Source organism: Papio anubis, chromosome 20 (genome assembly GCF_008728515.1).
Source record: "Papio anubis isolate 15944 chromosome 20, Panubis1.0, whole genome shotgun sequence".
Lineage (NCBI taxonomy): Eukaryota > Metazoa > Chordata > Mammalia > Primates > Cercopithecidae > Papio > Papio anubis.
Genome location: NC_044995.1, coordinates 12,184,879 through 12,201,246, shown reverse-complemented (window position 1 = coordinate 12,201,246; position 16,368 = coordinate 12,184,879). Strand labels below are relative to the sequence as shown.

The window sequence follows — 16,368 nt, the reverse complement described above, 5'->3', positions numbered from 1 at the left end:
CCAGTGAGGGACTGGGACACCTTCCACTCACCTGTATTGGTTCCATAAGAGCTTCTGCAGCCACAGGAACCTGTGGGAAGAGGCAGGCATTATAAGAATGTGTCCAAGTGGGGTTCAATGAGCTCATGCCTACCTGTGTCTTTGCCTAGCCCTGGAACCAGATGATTTCTAGTTGAATGCCTACCCACCGTGCCTCAGTGCTCAGTGTCTCTTCTTACCAGCTGTGTGACCTTGAACAAAGGTTCAAACACCCAGTGCTTCAATGCCCTCCCTCATCACTCCCACTAGTCCTGAACAGCCCTTGGAACACTTAAAATCCTAACGCAGACTGTGCCTTCCTTTTGTTCGAAAGCTCCACGGTTTCTAGAATCCTTACACCAAAGGTACAATCGTTACTCTGCTATTCTAGGCTTAACTCTGCCTCATACAGGTCCTCACAGGACAAAAAGGAGCCCAGGTTCCCCAATTCTCCCAGCTCAATCGTGTCTCCAAGCCTTTGCACGTGCAGTTCCCTGTGTTTCTCAAGCTCTGCCCCCTCCCCACCACACCAGGTGTACAAAACGGGCCCCAGCACCATCGCCTCCCTGTTCCCAACTCTGGGGCCTGGACGGCAGGGATGCGAGCAGGCCCCTCTCACTCCGGGCTTTAGGATATGGGTGGGGAGGGCGGGAGAGACCAGGAGGCCGCAGCGCTCACCTGAGCCTGGGCCCTCAACGCGGCCGCCTCCATTGGACTCTGGGAACAACGCAGACCAGGGCTTGGCGGTCCCTATCCCAGGGTTGGCCGGGTCACTCGGAGCGGCGCCGAGCCTCAGCCCCGCCACTGTGCAGCGAGGACAACGATCCTTCTCGGTCTCGTCTCTAGGGTTCCGCCGCAGCGCTCGGGAACCGGGGATAGAGTGAATGAGCCAGAGGGAGGCCAAACTGTCGGCCTCAAAGAGGACGCCGAAAATCCCGCCTCAGCTGTTACGCTGCGTACGCGGAAACGCCGCCAACGCAGGCCATTCTGGGAAATACAGCTCTCCCGGATCCACAAACCGCGGGGCGGGGCCTCTCACCGGATTCTAGAGGAAAGGCTAGGCGCCACCGCGAGGGACGCTGGGAAATGACTCCCCACGTCCAAAGGCTGAGCAGCGGATTTGCACCTTCTCAAGTGGGCAAGACTCAGATTTCTGCACTCATTACCCAATTATTAGGAGACATAGTATTTCGGGGTCTGGAACTGAGCATGCTCCCAGAGGCTACAAATTCAAATGAACAGATCATTCAGACACAAAATGCGTCTACAGTTAGCAGAAGCTGATAATCATTCTATTGAATTCAAATGCATGCATTCTAAAGCATGAGAGTCAGTGTATTAAGCATTCTTGCGTTGCTAAAAGAAATACCTGAACCTGGGTAATTTATAAGAAAATAGGTTTAATTGACTCATAGTTCTGGAGGCTGTAAAGGAAGGATAGACCTCGCATCTGCTTCTGTTGAGGCCTCAGGAGGCTTACAATCCTGGCTTTAGGAGAAGGGGGAGGCCGGGCGCGGTGGCTCACGCCTGTAATCCCGGCAGTTTGGGAGGCTGAGGTGGGTGGATCACGAGGTCAGGAGTTCAAGACCAGCCTGACCAAGGCAGTGAAACCCCGTCTCTACTAAAAATACAAAAATTAGCTTGGTGTGGTGGCCCACGCCTGTCATCCCAGCTACTCGGGAGGCTGAGGCAGAGAACTGCTTGAATCTGGGAGCCGGAGGTTGCAGTGAGCCGAGATCGCGCCACTGCACTCCAGCCTGGGTGACAGAGTGAGACTCCAGCTCAAAAAAAAAAAAAAAAAAAAAAAAGAGAAGGGGGAGCAGGCATCTCACATGACTGAAGAGGGAGCAAGAGAAAGAGTGAGTGGGAGAGGTGCCACTTTGGGAGGCCAAGGCGGGCGGATCACGAGGTCAGGAGATTTCGACCATCCTGGCTAACACGGTGAAACCCCATCTCTCCTAAAAACACAAAAAATTAACCGGGTGTGGTGGCCGGCGCCTGTAGTCCCAGCTACTCCGGAGGCTGAGGCAGTTAAATGGCGTGAACCTGGGAGGCGGAGCTTGCAGTGAGCAGAGATCGCGCCACTGCACTCCAGCCTGGGCAATAGAGACCCCGTCACACACACACACACACACACACACACACAGGTCATTGGCACTACTAATGTCTTGTGGAGCTGGCAAGTTTTTATTGGTAAGTGACAGCAACGAGTAAAAAGTATTCTTAGAGTTGCAGGAGTCCCAGCTACTCAGGAGGGTGAGGCAGGAATATCGCTTGAACCCGGGAGGCGGAGGTTGCAGTGAGCGGAGATCGTGCCACTGCACTGCAGCCTGGGAGACAGAGCGAGACTGCGCCTCAAAAGAAAAAAAAGAGGACGGAAGTCCTGCCAGTCCTTTGAAACTCGGGTTACTTTCCCCAAACACCTTGGCCCCCGTCCCAGGCCGAGAATCCTCCGCCTTGAAGGATGGCTCCGTGGGAACTACACTACCCACAAACCTATACGTTGCATATCCAATGAGGGCCCAAGAGAGGGGTGTTTCAGTGCGCGCGGAGGGTGCGTGGGCGGGACTTCCGGCTCCTCCTCCTAACGGACATTTTGTTTGTTTCTGTCAGGCTGCATCTGGCTGGGTCTCTGTAACGCTTGGGCGGACCGCAGGTGGAGGTGTCGGGAAAGCGCGGAGATGTTGTCCCCAGCGTCCCCAGACGCGTCCGAAGCTCTACGGGGATGGAAGTACCTGCGTCCCCGATCGAGACGCCTGCCGCTCCCGGCAGCTGTCCGCGCCCACGGTCCTGTGGCGGAGCTAACGGACTCCGCGCGGGTGGGTGCTGCATCCTCCCGGCCCTCAGCCACTCTTTCTCCGACTCCGAATCGTAAAGTTCCTGCAGCCCCTGTGTCCCAGGACAGCGACGCACTCTTGGGCGGGATTCTATCTCGCTGTGGGTGGGTGTGGGAGAGTTACGGGCGGAGGGGACGTCGCAGGTAAAGGCTCGGGGGTGCTGCTGATCCCCAGACATTTGGGAGACAGTGTTCTCATCAACACGGAGCAGAGTTTGAGGAACTGCGCCTGGAATGGCAGGCTGAGAAGTTGTCCCTTCATTCTCAGGGCGTTGAGATTACCTGAGGGTTTTGAATAGAAGGACGTGATCTTAGCTGGGATTTTAAGTGTCTCGAAATTTGCGCAGGGGAGAACATTAGTTCGGGGTGGGGACTGTGAGGATGGATACTAGGAGACCGGTAAGGAGACGGCTGCAGTGGATTCCAGGAATGCTTTGGTGGTGGATGTACCGAGAGTAATGGCAGGTGAGTAGGTAGAAGTGATCATATTCCGGGTAGGTTTTAAATATGAAACCAGCAGGATTTTCTGCTCCAGCATATGCAGCTATGATTGAAAGTAAGGCATGAAAGAGCAAGGTGTTTTTGTTGTGTTTTTTCATGAACGTTTGAATTTTGGAATGATGACTCTGATATGTCTCAGAGTGGAGGCGTCCTCACTTAGGCAACTAGAGAGGAAGGTGTGAAATTGTGGGGAAGGGACTGGGCTTAAAATGTCTTTGGGGTAAAGGGAGTGGTCTGGACTAGGTCAAGGCCAGGAGGTCAGATTTAAGTGGGGCAGTCTTAAGTATGTTATTTCAGATGATCTCTGGGGTAAGAGATGAGAAGGCTGGGACTGGAGGACAGGGAAAAGGGAGTGGGTATTCTTGAGACTCCCCCCAGAAGAGAAGGGTCCTGGCATTTGAAAAGGTTCTTTTCAGTGTTTGTAGAAGGAGAGAGCTGTAGGGTATCAGGAGTTTGGCCTGGGATGGCAACGATGTGTGGTGTGCTATAAATTTGCTACTATCTGATTATCTCACCCTCATTTTATGTGTTTTCTTTTAAGTTTATTATTTTTATTTTTTTTGAGACCAAGTCTCACTCTGTCACCCAGGGTGGGATGCAGTGGTTGCAACCTGTACCTCCCAGGTTCAAGAGATTCTCCTGCCTCAGCTTCCTGAGTAGCTGAGATTACAGGAGCCCGCAACCACCCCTGGCTAATTTTAGTATTTATAGTAAAGACGCGGGGAGGGGGACATTTGCCATGTTGGCCCAGGTGGTCTCAAACTCCTGACCTCAACTGATCCACCGGCCCCAGCCTTCCAAAGGGTTGGGATTACAGGTGTGAGCCACTGCACTTGGCTTTAGTTTTATTTTATTTATTTATTTATTCGTTTTTTTGAGACGGAGTCTCCCTCTGTCACCCAGGCTGGAGTGCAGTGGTGCGATCTCAGCTCACTGCAGCCTCCGCCTCCTGGATTCAAGTGATTCTCCTGCCTCAGTTTTCCCAGTAGGTGGGATTACAGGCATGCACCACCATGCCCAGCTAATTTTTGTATTTTAGTAGAGATGGAGTTTCACCATGCTGGCCAGGCTGGTCTCAAACTCCTGACCTCAGGTGATCTACTCCCCTTGGCCTCCCAAAGTGCTGGGATTACAGGAGTGAGCCACTATGCCTTGGCCAAGGTTTTTTTTTTTTTTTTTTGACATGGAGTCTCGCCCTTGTCACCCAGGCTGGAGTGCAGTGGCGCGATCTCGGCTCACTGCAACCTCCGTCTCCTGGTTCAAGCAATTCTCCTACCTTAGCCTCCTGAGTAGCTGGGATTACAGGTGCCTGCCACCACACCCAGCTAATTTTTGCATTTTTAGTAGAGATGGGGTTTCACCATGTTGCCCAGGCTAGAGTGCAGTGGCACGATCTTGGCTCGCTGCAACCTCTGCCGCCCGGGTTCAAGCAGTTCTCCTGTCTCTGCCTCGTGAGTAGCTGGAATTACAGGCATCCGCCACCACGCCTGGCTAATTTTTTTTTATTTTTAGTAGAGACGGGGTTTCACGACGTTGGCCAGTGTGGTCTTGAACTCCTGACCTCAGGAGATCCACCCGCCTCAGCCTCCCAAAGTGCTGGGATCACAGGCGTGAGCCACACGCTCGGCTGAGACCCCATTTTAAAAAAAAAAAAAAGGCCGGGCGCGGTGGCTCAAGCCTGTAATCCCAGCACTTTGGGAGGCCGAGACGGGCGGATCACGAGGTCAGGAGATTGAGACCATCCTGGCTAACACGGTGAAACCCCGTCTCTACTAAAAAATACAAAAAACTAGCCGGGCGAGGTGGCGGGCGCCTGTAGTCCCAGCTACTCGGGAGGCTGAGGCAGGAGAATGGCGGGAACCCGGGAGGCGGAGCTTGCAGTGAGCTGAGATCCGGCCACAGCACTCCAGCCTGGGCGACAGAGCAAGACTCTGTCTCAAAAAAAAAAAAAAAAAAAAAGTTCACTACCTCTCCCAGTCTTGCCAAGTGTAGTAGAAGGATCTCACCAATCCATCTGGCCAAAGATTTAAGGTGCTTCTCTAATCTTTGTATTTGTCCAGAATGCTGTCTCTGTTTTTGGTAACTCTCTGGAACGTAGGGTGTACTACATTCTGTCATTATCCTGAGGCCAGAAAGGTAGGAACCAGACTCTCTTGATGTCGCTGGGATGTGTTGAGGGTGTTGAATGTGTTCCGGTTTCTTCTGTTTTCATGATGCAGCTGAGCATGGGTATTTATCTCCTGCTGCCTGCATTAAGTTAGTTAGAGGACTAAATGCCTAAAGTCATGTTTGGGCAGCATCCTCTGATTCTCGGGAGATAGCCTCTGGAAGTAGACTCATTGTGTATCCACCTTTTTATTTTCTGTAGTTTGGGGCCACTCAGAAATGCAAAGCCCCATTGACTTACAGAGTAGTTTTTAAGGAGACAGTCTCTTGGGTGGGAGTTACAGAACTTGTGATACTCAGTGCATGGCCAAAGGAAGAATGAGTAGGCCTGGATTTTATCATTGAGCCATATGGAAGCCTCATGAAGTGCCATGCTTGGGCTCTGGCTGTTTTTGTTTTTTGTTTTTTGTTTTTTTTTTTTTTGAGACGGAGTCTCGCTCTGTCGCCCAGGCTGGAGTGCAGTGGCTGGATCTCAGCTCACTGCAAGCTCCACCTCCCGGGTTCCCGCCATTCTCCTGCGTCAGCCTCCCGAGTAGCTGGGATTACAGGCGCCTGCCACCTCGCCCGGCTAGTTTTTTGTATTTTTTTTAGTAGAGACGGGGTTTCACCGTGTTAGCCAGGATGGTCTCGATCTCCTGACCTCGTGATCCGCCCGTCTCGGCCTCCCAAAGTGCTGGGATTACAGGCTTGAGCCACCGCGCCCGGCCTCTGGCTGTTTTTTGTTTGTTTGTTTGTTTTTGTTTGAGACGGAGTCTCGCTCTGTCGCCCAGGCTGGAGTGCAGTGGCACGACCTCGGCTCACTGCAACCTCCGCCTCCCGGGCTCACGCCATTCTCCTGCCTCAGCCTCCCGAGTAGCTGGGACTACAGGCTCCTGCCACCTCGCCCGGCTAATTTTTTTTGTATTTTTAGTAGAGACGGGGTTTCACCGTGTTCGCCAGGATGGTCTCGATCACCTGACCTCGTGATCCGCCCGCCTCGGCCTCCCAAAGTGCTGGGATTACAGGCGTGAGCCACCGCGCCCGGCCAGCTCTGGCTGTTTTATTTGCCCTATCAGCTCCCTGATATAAATTTGGTAGAAGCCAGACTGTTAAGTAGCCACTAGAAGTGTGTGCTGTAAGCCCCTTCTGGAGAGTAAATTGGAGGTGCACATTCCTGCCCCTTTTTTGCAGTGCTCCAAGGAGGTGTAGCTGCTAGAAATATTTTCATGCCCTTTTAATTCTGCCTATTCGTTCTGTGATCCAGGAAGACTTGTCTAGTGCCTTTTGCTCTCAGAGGTAAGAGGTTTACGATGGAGCCCTTCGGGAGGTAGCTGTAAAAGATGCAGCACTCTATGCATGGCATAAACCTCTTCTGGGGAGAAACAAGGGCTGTTTTTTTAAAGCCCCTTCTCTGCACTACTTACAGGGCATGAAGACCCTGGAAGTGCTTGAGTGCCCATATCAAACTGCCACTTTTTTTTGGTTTGTTTTTTGAGATGGAGTTTCGTTCCTGTTGCCCAGGCTGGAGTGCAATGGCACCGCCTCGGCTCACTACAACCTCTGTCTCCCAGGTTCAAGCGATTCTCCTGCCTCAGCCTCCCGAGTAGCTGGGATTACAGGCACGTGCCATCATGCCCAGTTAATTTTTTGTATTTTTAATAGAGACGGGGTTTCACCACGTTAACCAGGATGGTCTTGATCTCCCGACCACAGGTGATCTGCCTGCCTCGGCCTCCCAAAGTGCTGGGATTACAGGTGTGAGCCACCGCGCCCGGCAAACGGCCAAACTTTTTTCTGTGATCTAGAAAGATGTGTATTCCAGTCTCCTCTGTTCACAGAGCCAGGAGATTTAGAGTGCAGTTCTTCGGAGAGAAGAATTACAAGTTGGGACATTTGTGTGGACTGTGGTCTGTAGAGACCACAGGAAAAAAGCAGTAGTTCGATATAGGCACATTAGCACTTCCAGGGTCTTCATTCCCTGTGAGTAGTACAGAGGTGCTGATGTCTCCTCCCCTTAGCTCTCTAGAGTTGGCGAGTTAAGAGCTGAATCATGGATAACCTTAGAGTTAGGAACTATATGTGAGGTCCACACCATCCTCTTCACAGGAGAAGGTGTGTGTTGGGGATTCCTTTCTCCGTTGTATGAACAGTGCCCACAGTGGGGTCCATGGTTGAGTGTTCCTCAGCTTTTCTTACCTGTTTAAGACAGATGTTTTCTCAGTTGCCTGGTGATCAGCAGTCTCTCAACTAGTTTCTCACTTTCAGAGGGGATAGTCTGTAAATAGGCGTGTATTTCATGTGTCCGTGGATGGAAAGAGTCAGGAGCTTCGTATTCCGCCATGTTGCTAACATCCCCTCTCTCACCCTCACTTTTGAACCACCTGAACTAAGAGAAACACACACTGATAAGTTCCTTCAGTGCAGGGAATGAGCCTGCTTCACTCAGTGTTGCCAAAGCCACAAAATACCTTAAATGCCATGCAATAGATTGTCTCAACCTCCTTTAGAACCGTTTTTTTGTTTTTCAGGCAGAGTCTCATTCTGTCACCCAGGCTGAAGTGTAGCAGTGCAATTTCAGCTTACTGCAAACTCTGCCTCCTGTTCAAGCTATTCTCAGCCTCTGGAGTCGCTGGAATTACAGGTGCGTGCCACCATGCCCAGCTAATTTTTATATTTTTAGTAGAGACGAGGTTTCACCATATTGGCCAGGCTGGTCTCGAACTCCTGACCTCAAGTGATCCGCCCACCTCGGCCTCCCAAAGTGCTGGGATTACTGGTGTGAGCCACCGTGCCTGACCATCCATTAGCTCTTTTGACTAAATGCATTTCCCAAGAAAGACAGGCTCATTGGGGGCAGCTGCCTCACAGCAAGTTCTGTTTTTTGTTTTTTTTTTGAGACGGAGTTTTGCTTTTGTTGCCCAGGCTGGAGTGCAATGGCATGATCTCAACTCACTCCAACCTTCACCTCCTAGGTTCAAATGATTTTCCTACCTCAGCCTCCCGAGTAGCTGGAATGACAGGCACCTGCTACCATGCCCTGGCGGGTGTACAATAATTTTTGTATTTTGAGTAGAGATGGGGTTTCGCTATGTTGGCCTGGCTGGTCTCCCAGAGTGCTGGGATTATAAGTGTTAGCAGCCATGCCCTGCCAGCAAGTTCTTACCAAAGGTTTACTCTAAGGTAAATTGTTCTAACATGGGAAATGTTTCTGCTCCCATTCCCTATACTGGCATACCTTGTCTTACTGTGCTTCACTCTATCACACTTTGCAGATACTCTGTTTTTACAAGTTGAAGGTTTGTGGCATCCCTGAAGTCATACATTGGCAATTCTTGCAATATTTCAAACATTTTCATCCTTATTATACCTGTTGTTGTGATCTGTGATCAGTGATCTTTGGTGTTACTATTGTAATTGTTTTGGGCCATCATGTGGCACCACGAGCCACACGTATACGAGACAGGCAGTCTTAATTGTTAAATATTGTGTGTCTTCTGACTGCCTCACTGACCAGCTGATCCCCATCCTTCTCCCTCTCTTCAAGTGTTCCTATTCCCTGACGCACAGCAATATTGAAATCAGATCAGTTAATAACCCTACAGTAGGCTCTAAGAGTTCAAGTTAAAGGAGTAGTTACACATCTCTCACTTTAAATCAGGGGTGTCCAGTCTTTTGACTTCCCTGGGCCTCCAGCACTAGGGGTTGCATTTCAACATGAGATTTGTAGGGGATACACATCCAATCCATATCAAGCAGTGGTACAATGTGCAACAAAGAAATGGAAGAGGGTTGAGGATACCTGAGATCTTCATGTGGTTTGAGGTGCCTGTGATTGAAAAAAGGAACAAGGCCAGATTGGGAGGCTTTCAGAGCAACAATAGGGCTTTCTTTGGCAATGGGGCCATTGGTGGTTTAGGGCAAGATGGGATACTGATTGTTGGCAAGCACTTTTTTTTTTTTTTTTGACATGGAGTCTCGCTCTGTCACCAGACTGAAGTATAGTAGCATGATCTCGGCTCACTGCAGCCTCTGCCTCCCAGGTTCAAACAGTTCTCCTGCCTCAGTCTCTCAAGTAGCTGGGACTACAGGCACACACCACTATGCCCAGCTAATTTTTTTTTAAGTAGAGACAGGGTTTGATCTTGTGATCCGCCCTTGGCAAACACTCTTAATGCTATATGTAGAGTGACATTGGGGAGTCCAGGGAGATAGGGTGGGCCAGTAGGGTGGTGGGAAAGCTGGAGATGTGAGGGAGATGTAGTTCAGAGAGTGATGTGTATGAGTGGAGGAAGTGTGAGCTGATGGTCCTGTGACTTGGGGCTTAACTGAGAAAAATGAGCCTAGGTTCATACCTGGGATTTGTGCTCTTGGGTACCCCAGGGGAGTTGGCTGGCTCAGAGTGTACATGGCATTTATCTGTCAGCCTGCCTGTTGTTGCGGTGGGCTGACACAGTGATTTCTGGGGTAATCAGGAGAGAGTGAGAACCAGTGGTACCAGCACCTGGTATCTCTGACTTGGGAACCTGGGAGGTCAGTTAGCAGGATGTTGTGGGTAGGCAGACTGGGGATCATGGGTCAAGAGACTTTTTATGACCCTTCCTGTCGCTTTTGTTGCAGGGCTGTGTGGTCTTTGAGGATGTGTTTGTATACTTCTCTCGGGAAGAATGGGAGCTTCTTGATGATGCTCAGAGACTTTTGTACCATGATGTGATGCTGGAGAACTTTGCACTTTTAGCCTCACTGGGTAAGGTCCTCATGCTTTTCTCCATTTACCACTCTGTTCTTCCCATGGTCGGATCATGAGCACTGCTTCCTTCACCAGTTTTCTGGAGCAGGTGCTCAGGGTGCCAGGGCTAAGCTGTATGGAGTGTCCTCCCTACTTGCTGAGCAGTCCTGAAGCCATGCAGCCAAGGGTTTGGGGTCATGAGACTTGTGGTTTGCCCAGTGGATCTCACTAGGTCTGTTCACTTTCTGTACTGGTGACTCTTTCTGTAATGATGCCTCTGTGCCCAAGGTTCTGCCCCCTTTCTCCAGGTGACATTTTCTTTTTTTTCTTTTTTGAGTCAGCGTTTGGCTCTGTTGCCCAAGCTGGAGTGCAGTGGCACGATCTCAGCTCATTGCAACCTCTACCTCCCAGGCTCAAGCCATCCTCTCACCTCAGCCTCCTGAATAGTTGGGACTACAGGCACACACCACCACGGCCAGCTAATTTTTTTGTAGAGATGGGAATTTGCCATGTTGCCCAGGCTAGTCTTAAACTCCTGAGCTCAAGTAATCCCCTGACTTGACCTCTGAAAGTGTTGGATTACAGGCGTGAGCCACTGCGCCCAGCCCAGGTGACATTTTCTAGGGCCTGACCCTGTCAGGAGTTATAGGCACTTACATAGTCACTTACAGGGACCTTTGCTCTATTCCTGCACAACTCCTCCCTGGTTACTTTTCTTACCTGTAGTCCATCATAGGGTGGGTTGCCATGGACCTGTGCTGGCTGCTCACCTGTTCTGACTTTCTCTTAGGAATTGCACTTTCTAGATCATGTGCAGTCATTAAACTAGAGCAAGCAGAAGAGCCCTGGGTGTATGACCAGGTGGATATGACTTCAGCCACAGAAAGAGAGGCCCAGAGCGGACTTAGACATGGTGAGTGGATATCGGGGAAGGGCATGATGTATGTCAAAGCTGGGTTCAGAACTGTCAGCATTAACTGTTCACGTCAGTGTTTGTTTCCAGGGCCAGTGGCCACACAGCGTTTCTATCTGTCCTTCCCTGTTGTTGACATGAAGACATATCATTTCTAGTTTGTTAGCCCCTTGCCATCCTCACCACTGGCCTTCACCTCACACCCATGTTTTCCCACTATTCTGTCTGCATTTTTGGCAATATTGACCTGCTATTAATGTTCACAAGATGTGCATATATTCTTAAATAGTCTTTGAACACCAACTGCTCACTTGTAGTTGGATTTTCCTGGAACTGGATACATTTTTCATAGCATTCACGAGTCACTAACAGTCAAGGCCCTACTGGAAGCCATTTGTTTGCTTCCATTCTTTTTTTTTTGAGACGGAGTCTAGCTCTGTGGCAAAGGTTGGAGTGCAGTGGGGTGATCTCCACTCACTGCAAGCTCCTCCTCCTGAGTTCACGCCATTCTCCTGACCTCAGCCTCCTGAGTAGCTGGGACTACAGACGCCCGCCACCATGCCCGGCTAATTTTTTTTTTTTTTTTTTTTTTTGTATTTTTAGTAGAGAAGCAGCTTCACCGTGTTAGCCAGGTTGGTCTCGATCTCCTGACCTCGTGATCTGCCCACCTTGGCCTCTCAAAGTGCTGGGATTACAGGTGTGAGCTACCATGGCCAGCCTGTTTGGTTCCATTCTTATATCCTGGCCCTTCATTGGCCCTCCCCCATGGTATGACCTCCAGAGGCTCACTACCTCAAAGCCGTCCCTTCCTCACTCTGACCATGCTTCTCATCCTGAAAACAGTTTCATGAACTTACTCCTGCGTGTGTCAAATGCACATATATGATGGGGTTGCCCCTTCCCACCCGTAAACATGCATTTAATCAGCATTTCTGTGTCTTCAGGTTGTTGGTATGGAGTGGAGAATGAGGAGGTATCTTCTGAGCGGAGCATTTCTGTAGCAGGAGTGTCACAGGTCAGGACTGTCATGGCAGAGCTGCAGACTCACCCATGTGACATATGTGGCCCAATATTGAAAGATACCTTACACCCGGCTAAGTACCATGGGGGAAAAGCCAGGCAGAAACCATACTTGTGCGGGGCATGTGGAAAGCAATTCTGGTTCAGTACAGACTTTGACCAGAACCAGCCCAATGAAGGGAAACTCTTCCCAAGGAAGGAGAGCAGAGACTCCGTGAAAAGCTGCAGAGTCCATGTGCCAGAGAAGACCCTCACATGTGGGAAAAGTGGGAGAGACTTTTCAGCCACATCTGGCCTTCTTCAGCATCAGGCCTCTCACAGCAGGATGAAGCCCCACAAGAGCACCAAGCTTGTGAATGGCTTTCTCATGGGACAGAGGTATCACAAGTGTGGTGAATGTGGGAAAGCCTTCACCCGCAAAGACACACTTGCTCGGCATCAGAGAATCCACACTGGAGAAAGGCCTTATGAGTGTAGCGAATGTGGGAAATTCTTCAGCCAAAGCTACGACCTCTTTAAACACCAGACAGTTCACACTGGAGAAAGGCCATATGAGTGCAGTGAATGTGGGAAATTCTTTAGACAAATCTCTGGCCTGATTGAGCACAGGCGAGTTCACACAGGTGAAAGACTCTATCAGTGTGGCAAATGTGGGAAATTCTTTAGCAGTAAGTCGAATCTCATTCGACACCAGGAAGTTCACACAGGAGCCAGGCCTTACGTATGCAGCGAATGTGGGAAAGAATTCAGTCGGAAACACACACTTGTTCTGCACCAACGAACTCACACTGGAGAAAGGCCTTATGAGTGCAGTGAATGTGGGAAGGCCTTTAGCCAAAGCTCCCACCTTAATGTACACTGGAGAATTCACAGCAGTGATTACGAGTGTAGCAGATGTGGTAAAGCTTTCAGCTGCATCTCTAAACTCATTCAACACCAGAAAGTTCACTCTGGAGAAAAGCCTTACGAGTGCAGCAAGTGTGGGAAAGCCTTCACTCAAAGACCCAACCTCATCAGGCACTGGAAAGTCCACACTGGGGAAAGGCCTTATGTGTGTAGTGAGTGCGGGAGAGAGTTCATCCGGAAACAGACACTTGTTCTGCACCAGAGGGTTCACGCTGGAGAAAAGCTTTAAGAGTGTAGCAAATGTGGGGAAGTTCTTTGGCCAATGCCCCCAACTTACTGTATGGTGGGGAACTAGCAGTAGTTAATGAGTGCAGCAGATACAGGAAAGCCTTTCCCTGGAGGCTGAACCTTACTCGCCACTGGAAATTTCACACCAGACACAGGCCTTAGCAGTCCAAGCCATGTGCTATCTCTGTTCAGCCTAACAGCTCACCCTAGACTGGAACTCTGGGAGCAGCCATTGTGAGGGAACCATCAGTCAGAAGTGAAACTTCATAGATATGGACATTCCCACTGGGGAGATTCCCTGTGAGCACCAAGTATGTGAGATGCTTTCAACAGCTGTGTTGCACTTTTTAAATGGCTATTGGCCTTTGCTGGGGCAGGAGCCATCTGCCCCTACCATTTGACAGAATCATACTGCGTTTACCATTTACCCCAGCATGCTTATGACAGGCAGACCTCTCTTCTCTCCCCAGTCCCTAAAAGGATTGTAAGTGGTCTCACAGCCCATTAGGGGTCTTAATTTTCTCTCTTTTGATGTAAATGGCATGGAAATAATCAGCTTTGTTCAAGAGGACACAAAAAGATTCTGCAAATAGCCTGCAGAGGCTTACGTGCGTTGATTGTTTGGTTTCATATGATGCTCATTATGGATATATCCAATCTCCAAGTCACCCAGCTCTCGAACTGCCTGCTTCACATTGCTCATTATAATAAAGACCTGTTCTTTAAGCCACAATTAATATTGTGGGTTCTGTTTATTGTTTGGAGTCTATTGAGGAAACAGCTGTCTTCTCAGCATGAACAAGTTAACAGCTTTTGTGGGAGTCCTAGTTTTCTGTCCCTTAGAGCAAAGAACAGTATGGCAGAGAACAGCTCTGATTACAGCTTTGACCTAATTTGCGTTGCTGTTCAAGGCCTTCTAAGACAGACTGCAGGGCTTTGTGAGACAAATCATGTGACCTGGATGCCAGTTTTACTATGGGTTTGGAGGTAACCATGAAGAGAGATCAGCTGTAACAACTTCTAGAGCACCTGGGAGCATGAGTTTGGTCACTGGTTCCCATCCAGTGTTCCATATTTCCAAGCACTTAGTGGGAAGCTGGCCCCTGCTTCTTGTCAAGGAATCTGTGTTCAGAATTTAGTAGGCAGGTGTCCCTGTGTGGAGGACCTCTAGGAGCCAGGTGGTAATTACAATTGGTATAGAAACACTGGGTGAGACTAATAGGGAGTTGAGGAGATTGCAGCACACTACAAAGGGTGTGCCACTTCTTTTTTTTTTTCTTTTCTTTTTTTTTTTTTTTTTTTGAGATGGAGTTTCACTCTTGTTGCCCAGGCTGGAGTGCAGTAGCATGATCTTGGCTCACTGCAACCTCCACCTCCTGGGTTCAAGTGATTGTCCTGCCTCAGCCTCCTGAGTAGCTGGGATTACAGGCATGCGTCACCTATGCCTGGCTAATTTTGTATTTTTAGTAGAGATGGGGTTTCTCCATATTGTTCAGGCTGGTCTCAAACTCCCGACCTCAGGTGATCTGCCTGCCTCGGCCTCCCAAAGTCCTGGGATTACAGGCATGAGCCACCACGCCCGGCCTAGGATGTGCCACTTCTAAAGGTACATGCTCAGATGTTCCCATACTATGGCTATATAGGATGAGAGTGTACAGAAAGTTTCAGAACCTCCACAGCTGTCTCTTTGGTGGTCAGCATCACTCCCAGGGCAAATCTAAACATTCTGTGGATTCCCAAAGACTCGATGGCTCAACTGAAGACCATCGCTGGGTGCACAAGTGGGTAGGAAAACCAAGATTGAAAGAAGGAAGATCTAGCATTTCAGGGATGTGGCTTTGCAATTTAGCCAGTGTTCCTGGTGAATCATGGAAATAGCTTTCTTGGTTGCCACTTTTTGCTATCACTGAGGCAGGGCTGCTCCTGAAGCAAAAGGCAAGAGACAATAGAATCAATATAGGGTTACCTATAGGACTTGTCTGTTTTTCCAGTTTTCTTTTTTGTTTTGAGACCAGGTCTCTCTCTGTCACCCAGGATAGAATGCAGTGGCACTATCATAGCTGACTGTAACCTTGAACTCCTGCGTTTAAGCAATCCTCAGCCTCCTAAGTAGCTGGGATTACAGGCATGTACCATTGCACCTGGCTAACTTTTTTGTTTGTTTTTGTTTTTGGAGATGGAGTCTCACTGTATTGCCCGAGCTGGTCTTGAACTCCTGGCTTCAAGCGATACCAAAGCACTGGGTTTACAGGCATAAGCCAGCATGCCTGGCTGGTTTTCCCATTCTTTTGAGGTCTTAGCTGCTCAGAGGATTCGTTACTTTCATTGAAGCCATTTTACGCTCGTTCAGTCTTTGTTGATTATATGCCGACGCCTCTCGGGTTACTTTTCTTAGGCTTAGAGACGGGTTTCACCAGTTAGTTAGCTGATCTCCTGATCGTGATTCGCTGTCTTCCAGTGTTGGGATTACGAGCCACCGCGACCGCCGCCTTTCCCAATTTCTTAAAAAATAAATTGTCGGGTCAAGGGTGGCTCACGCCTGTAATCCCAGCACTTTGGGAGGCCGCAGGCAGGCGGATCACAAGGTCAGAGATCGAGACCGTGAAACCCCGCTCAAAAATACAAAAATTAGCCGGGCTGTGGCGGGCGCCTGTAGTCCCAGCTACCAGGAGGCTGAGGCAGGAGAATGGCGTGAACCCGGGAGGCGGAGCTGGTGAGCCGAGATCGGCCACTGCACTCCGCAGCCTGGCGGCTGTAGAGCGACCCGCCTCAAAAAAAAAAAAATAAAAAAAAAAATAAATTGTCATTTATTTGTGAACTCTCTTCTTATATAATAATATAGTCTATACATTTCCCTATAAGTACTACTTTAGCAGTGAGGCCTCTCTCTCAAATTTTTTTTTTTTGAGATTTGACTTGTAGCTCAGTTGGAGTGCAGTGCCATACTGTAGTTTTCCCGGTTCACGCCTGCTCAGCCTTTCCGAGTAAATTGGACTACAGGCGCCATCTTTCGCTTGGAGTTATTTTTATTTCTATAGAGAGCTTTTCATTAGTTGTTAGATGGTTTTCTGACCT

The 16,368-nt window shown here is 49.5% G+C and overlaps 2 protein-coding genes across 4 annotated transcripts in view; one reads left to right on the top strand and one right to left on the bottom strand.

Annotated features, from left to right (window-relative positions):
* ZNF776 (zinc finger protein 776) overlaps positions 1 to 982 on the bottom strand; it is a 39,337-nt gene extending 38,355 nt beyond the window's left edge. Inside the window, exons 1-2 of one of the 2 annotated variants that reach the window (XM_017952764.3) lie at positions 697 to 982; positions 32 to 70 (exon numbers count right to left, since the gene is read on the bottom strand). In XM_017952764.3, coding sequence (XP_017808253.2) covers positions 32 to 70; positions 697 to 729 — 72 coding nt within the window. In that variant the 5' untranslated portion in view covers positions 730 to 982. Of the gene's footprint in view, positions 1 to 31; positions 143 to 696 lie in introns of those variants that run through there. The other variant, XM_031659331.1, reaches the window with a different exon arrangement.
* A 1,615-nt stretch (positions 983 to 2,597) lies between these two features.
* On the top strand, positions 2,598 to 14,030 carry ZNF671 (zinc finger protein 671). Of its 2 annotated transcripts, none has more exons than XM_003916224.5 (4): positions 2,598 to 2,837; positions 10,118 to 10,244; positions 11,017 to 11,139; positions 12,084 to 14,030. In XM_003916224.5, exons 1-4 carry the CDS (start codon positions 2,700 to 2,702, stop codon positions 13,292 to 13,294), a joined length of 1,599 nt encoding a protein of 532 aa, XP_003916273.2. In that variant the 5' UTR covers positions 2,598 to 2,699; the 3' UTR covers positions 13,295 to 14,030. The 2 variants fall into 2 exon arrangements, with proteins under 2 accessions (XP_003916273.2, XP_017808251.1); XM_017952762.3 differs by lacking the exon at positions 2,598 to 2,837 and adding an exon at positions 2,859 to 3,319.
* Positions 14,031 to 16,368: the final 2,338 nt, after the last annotated feature.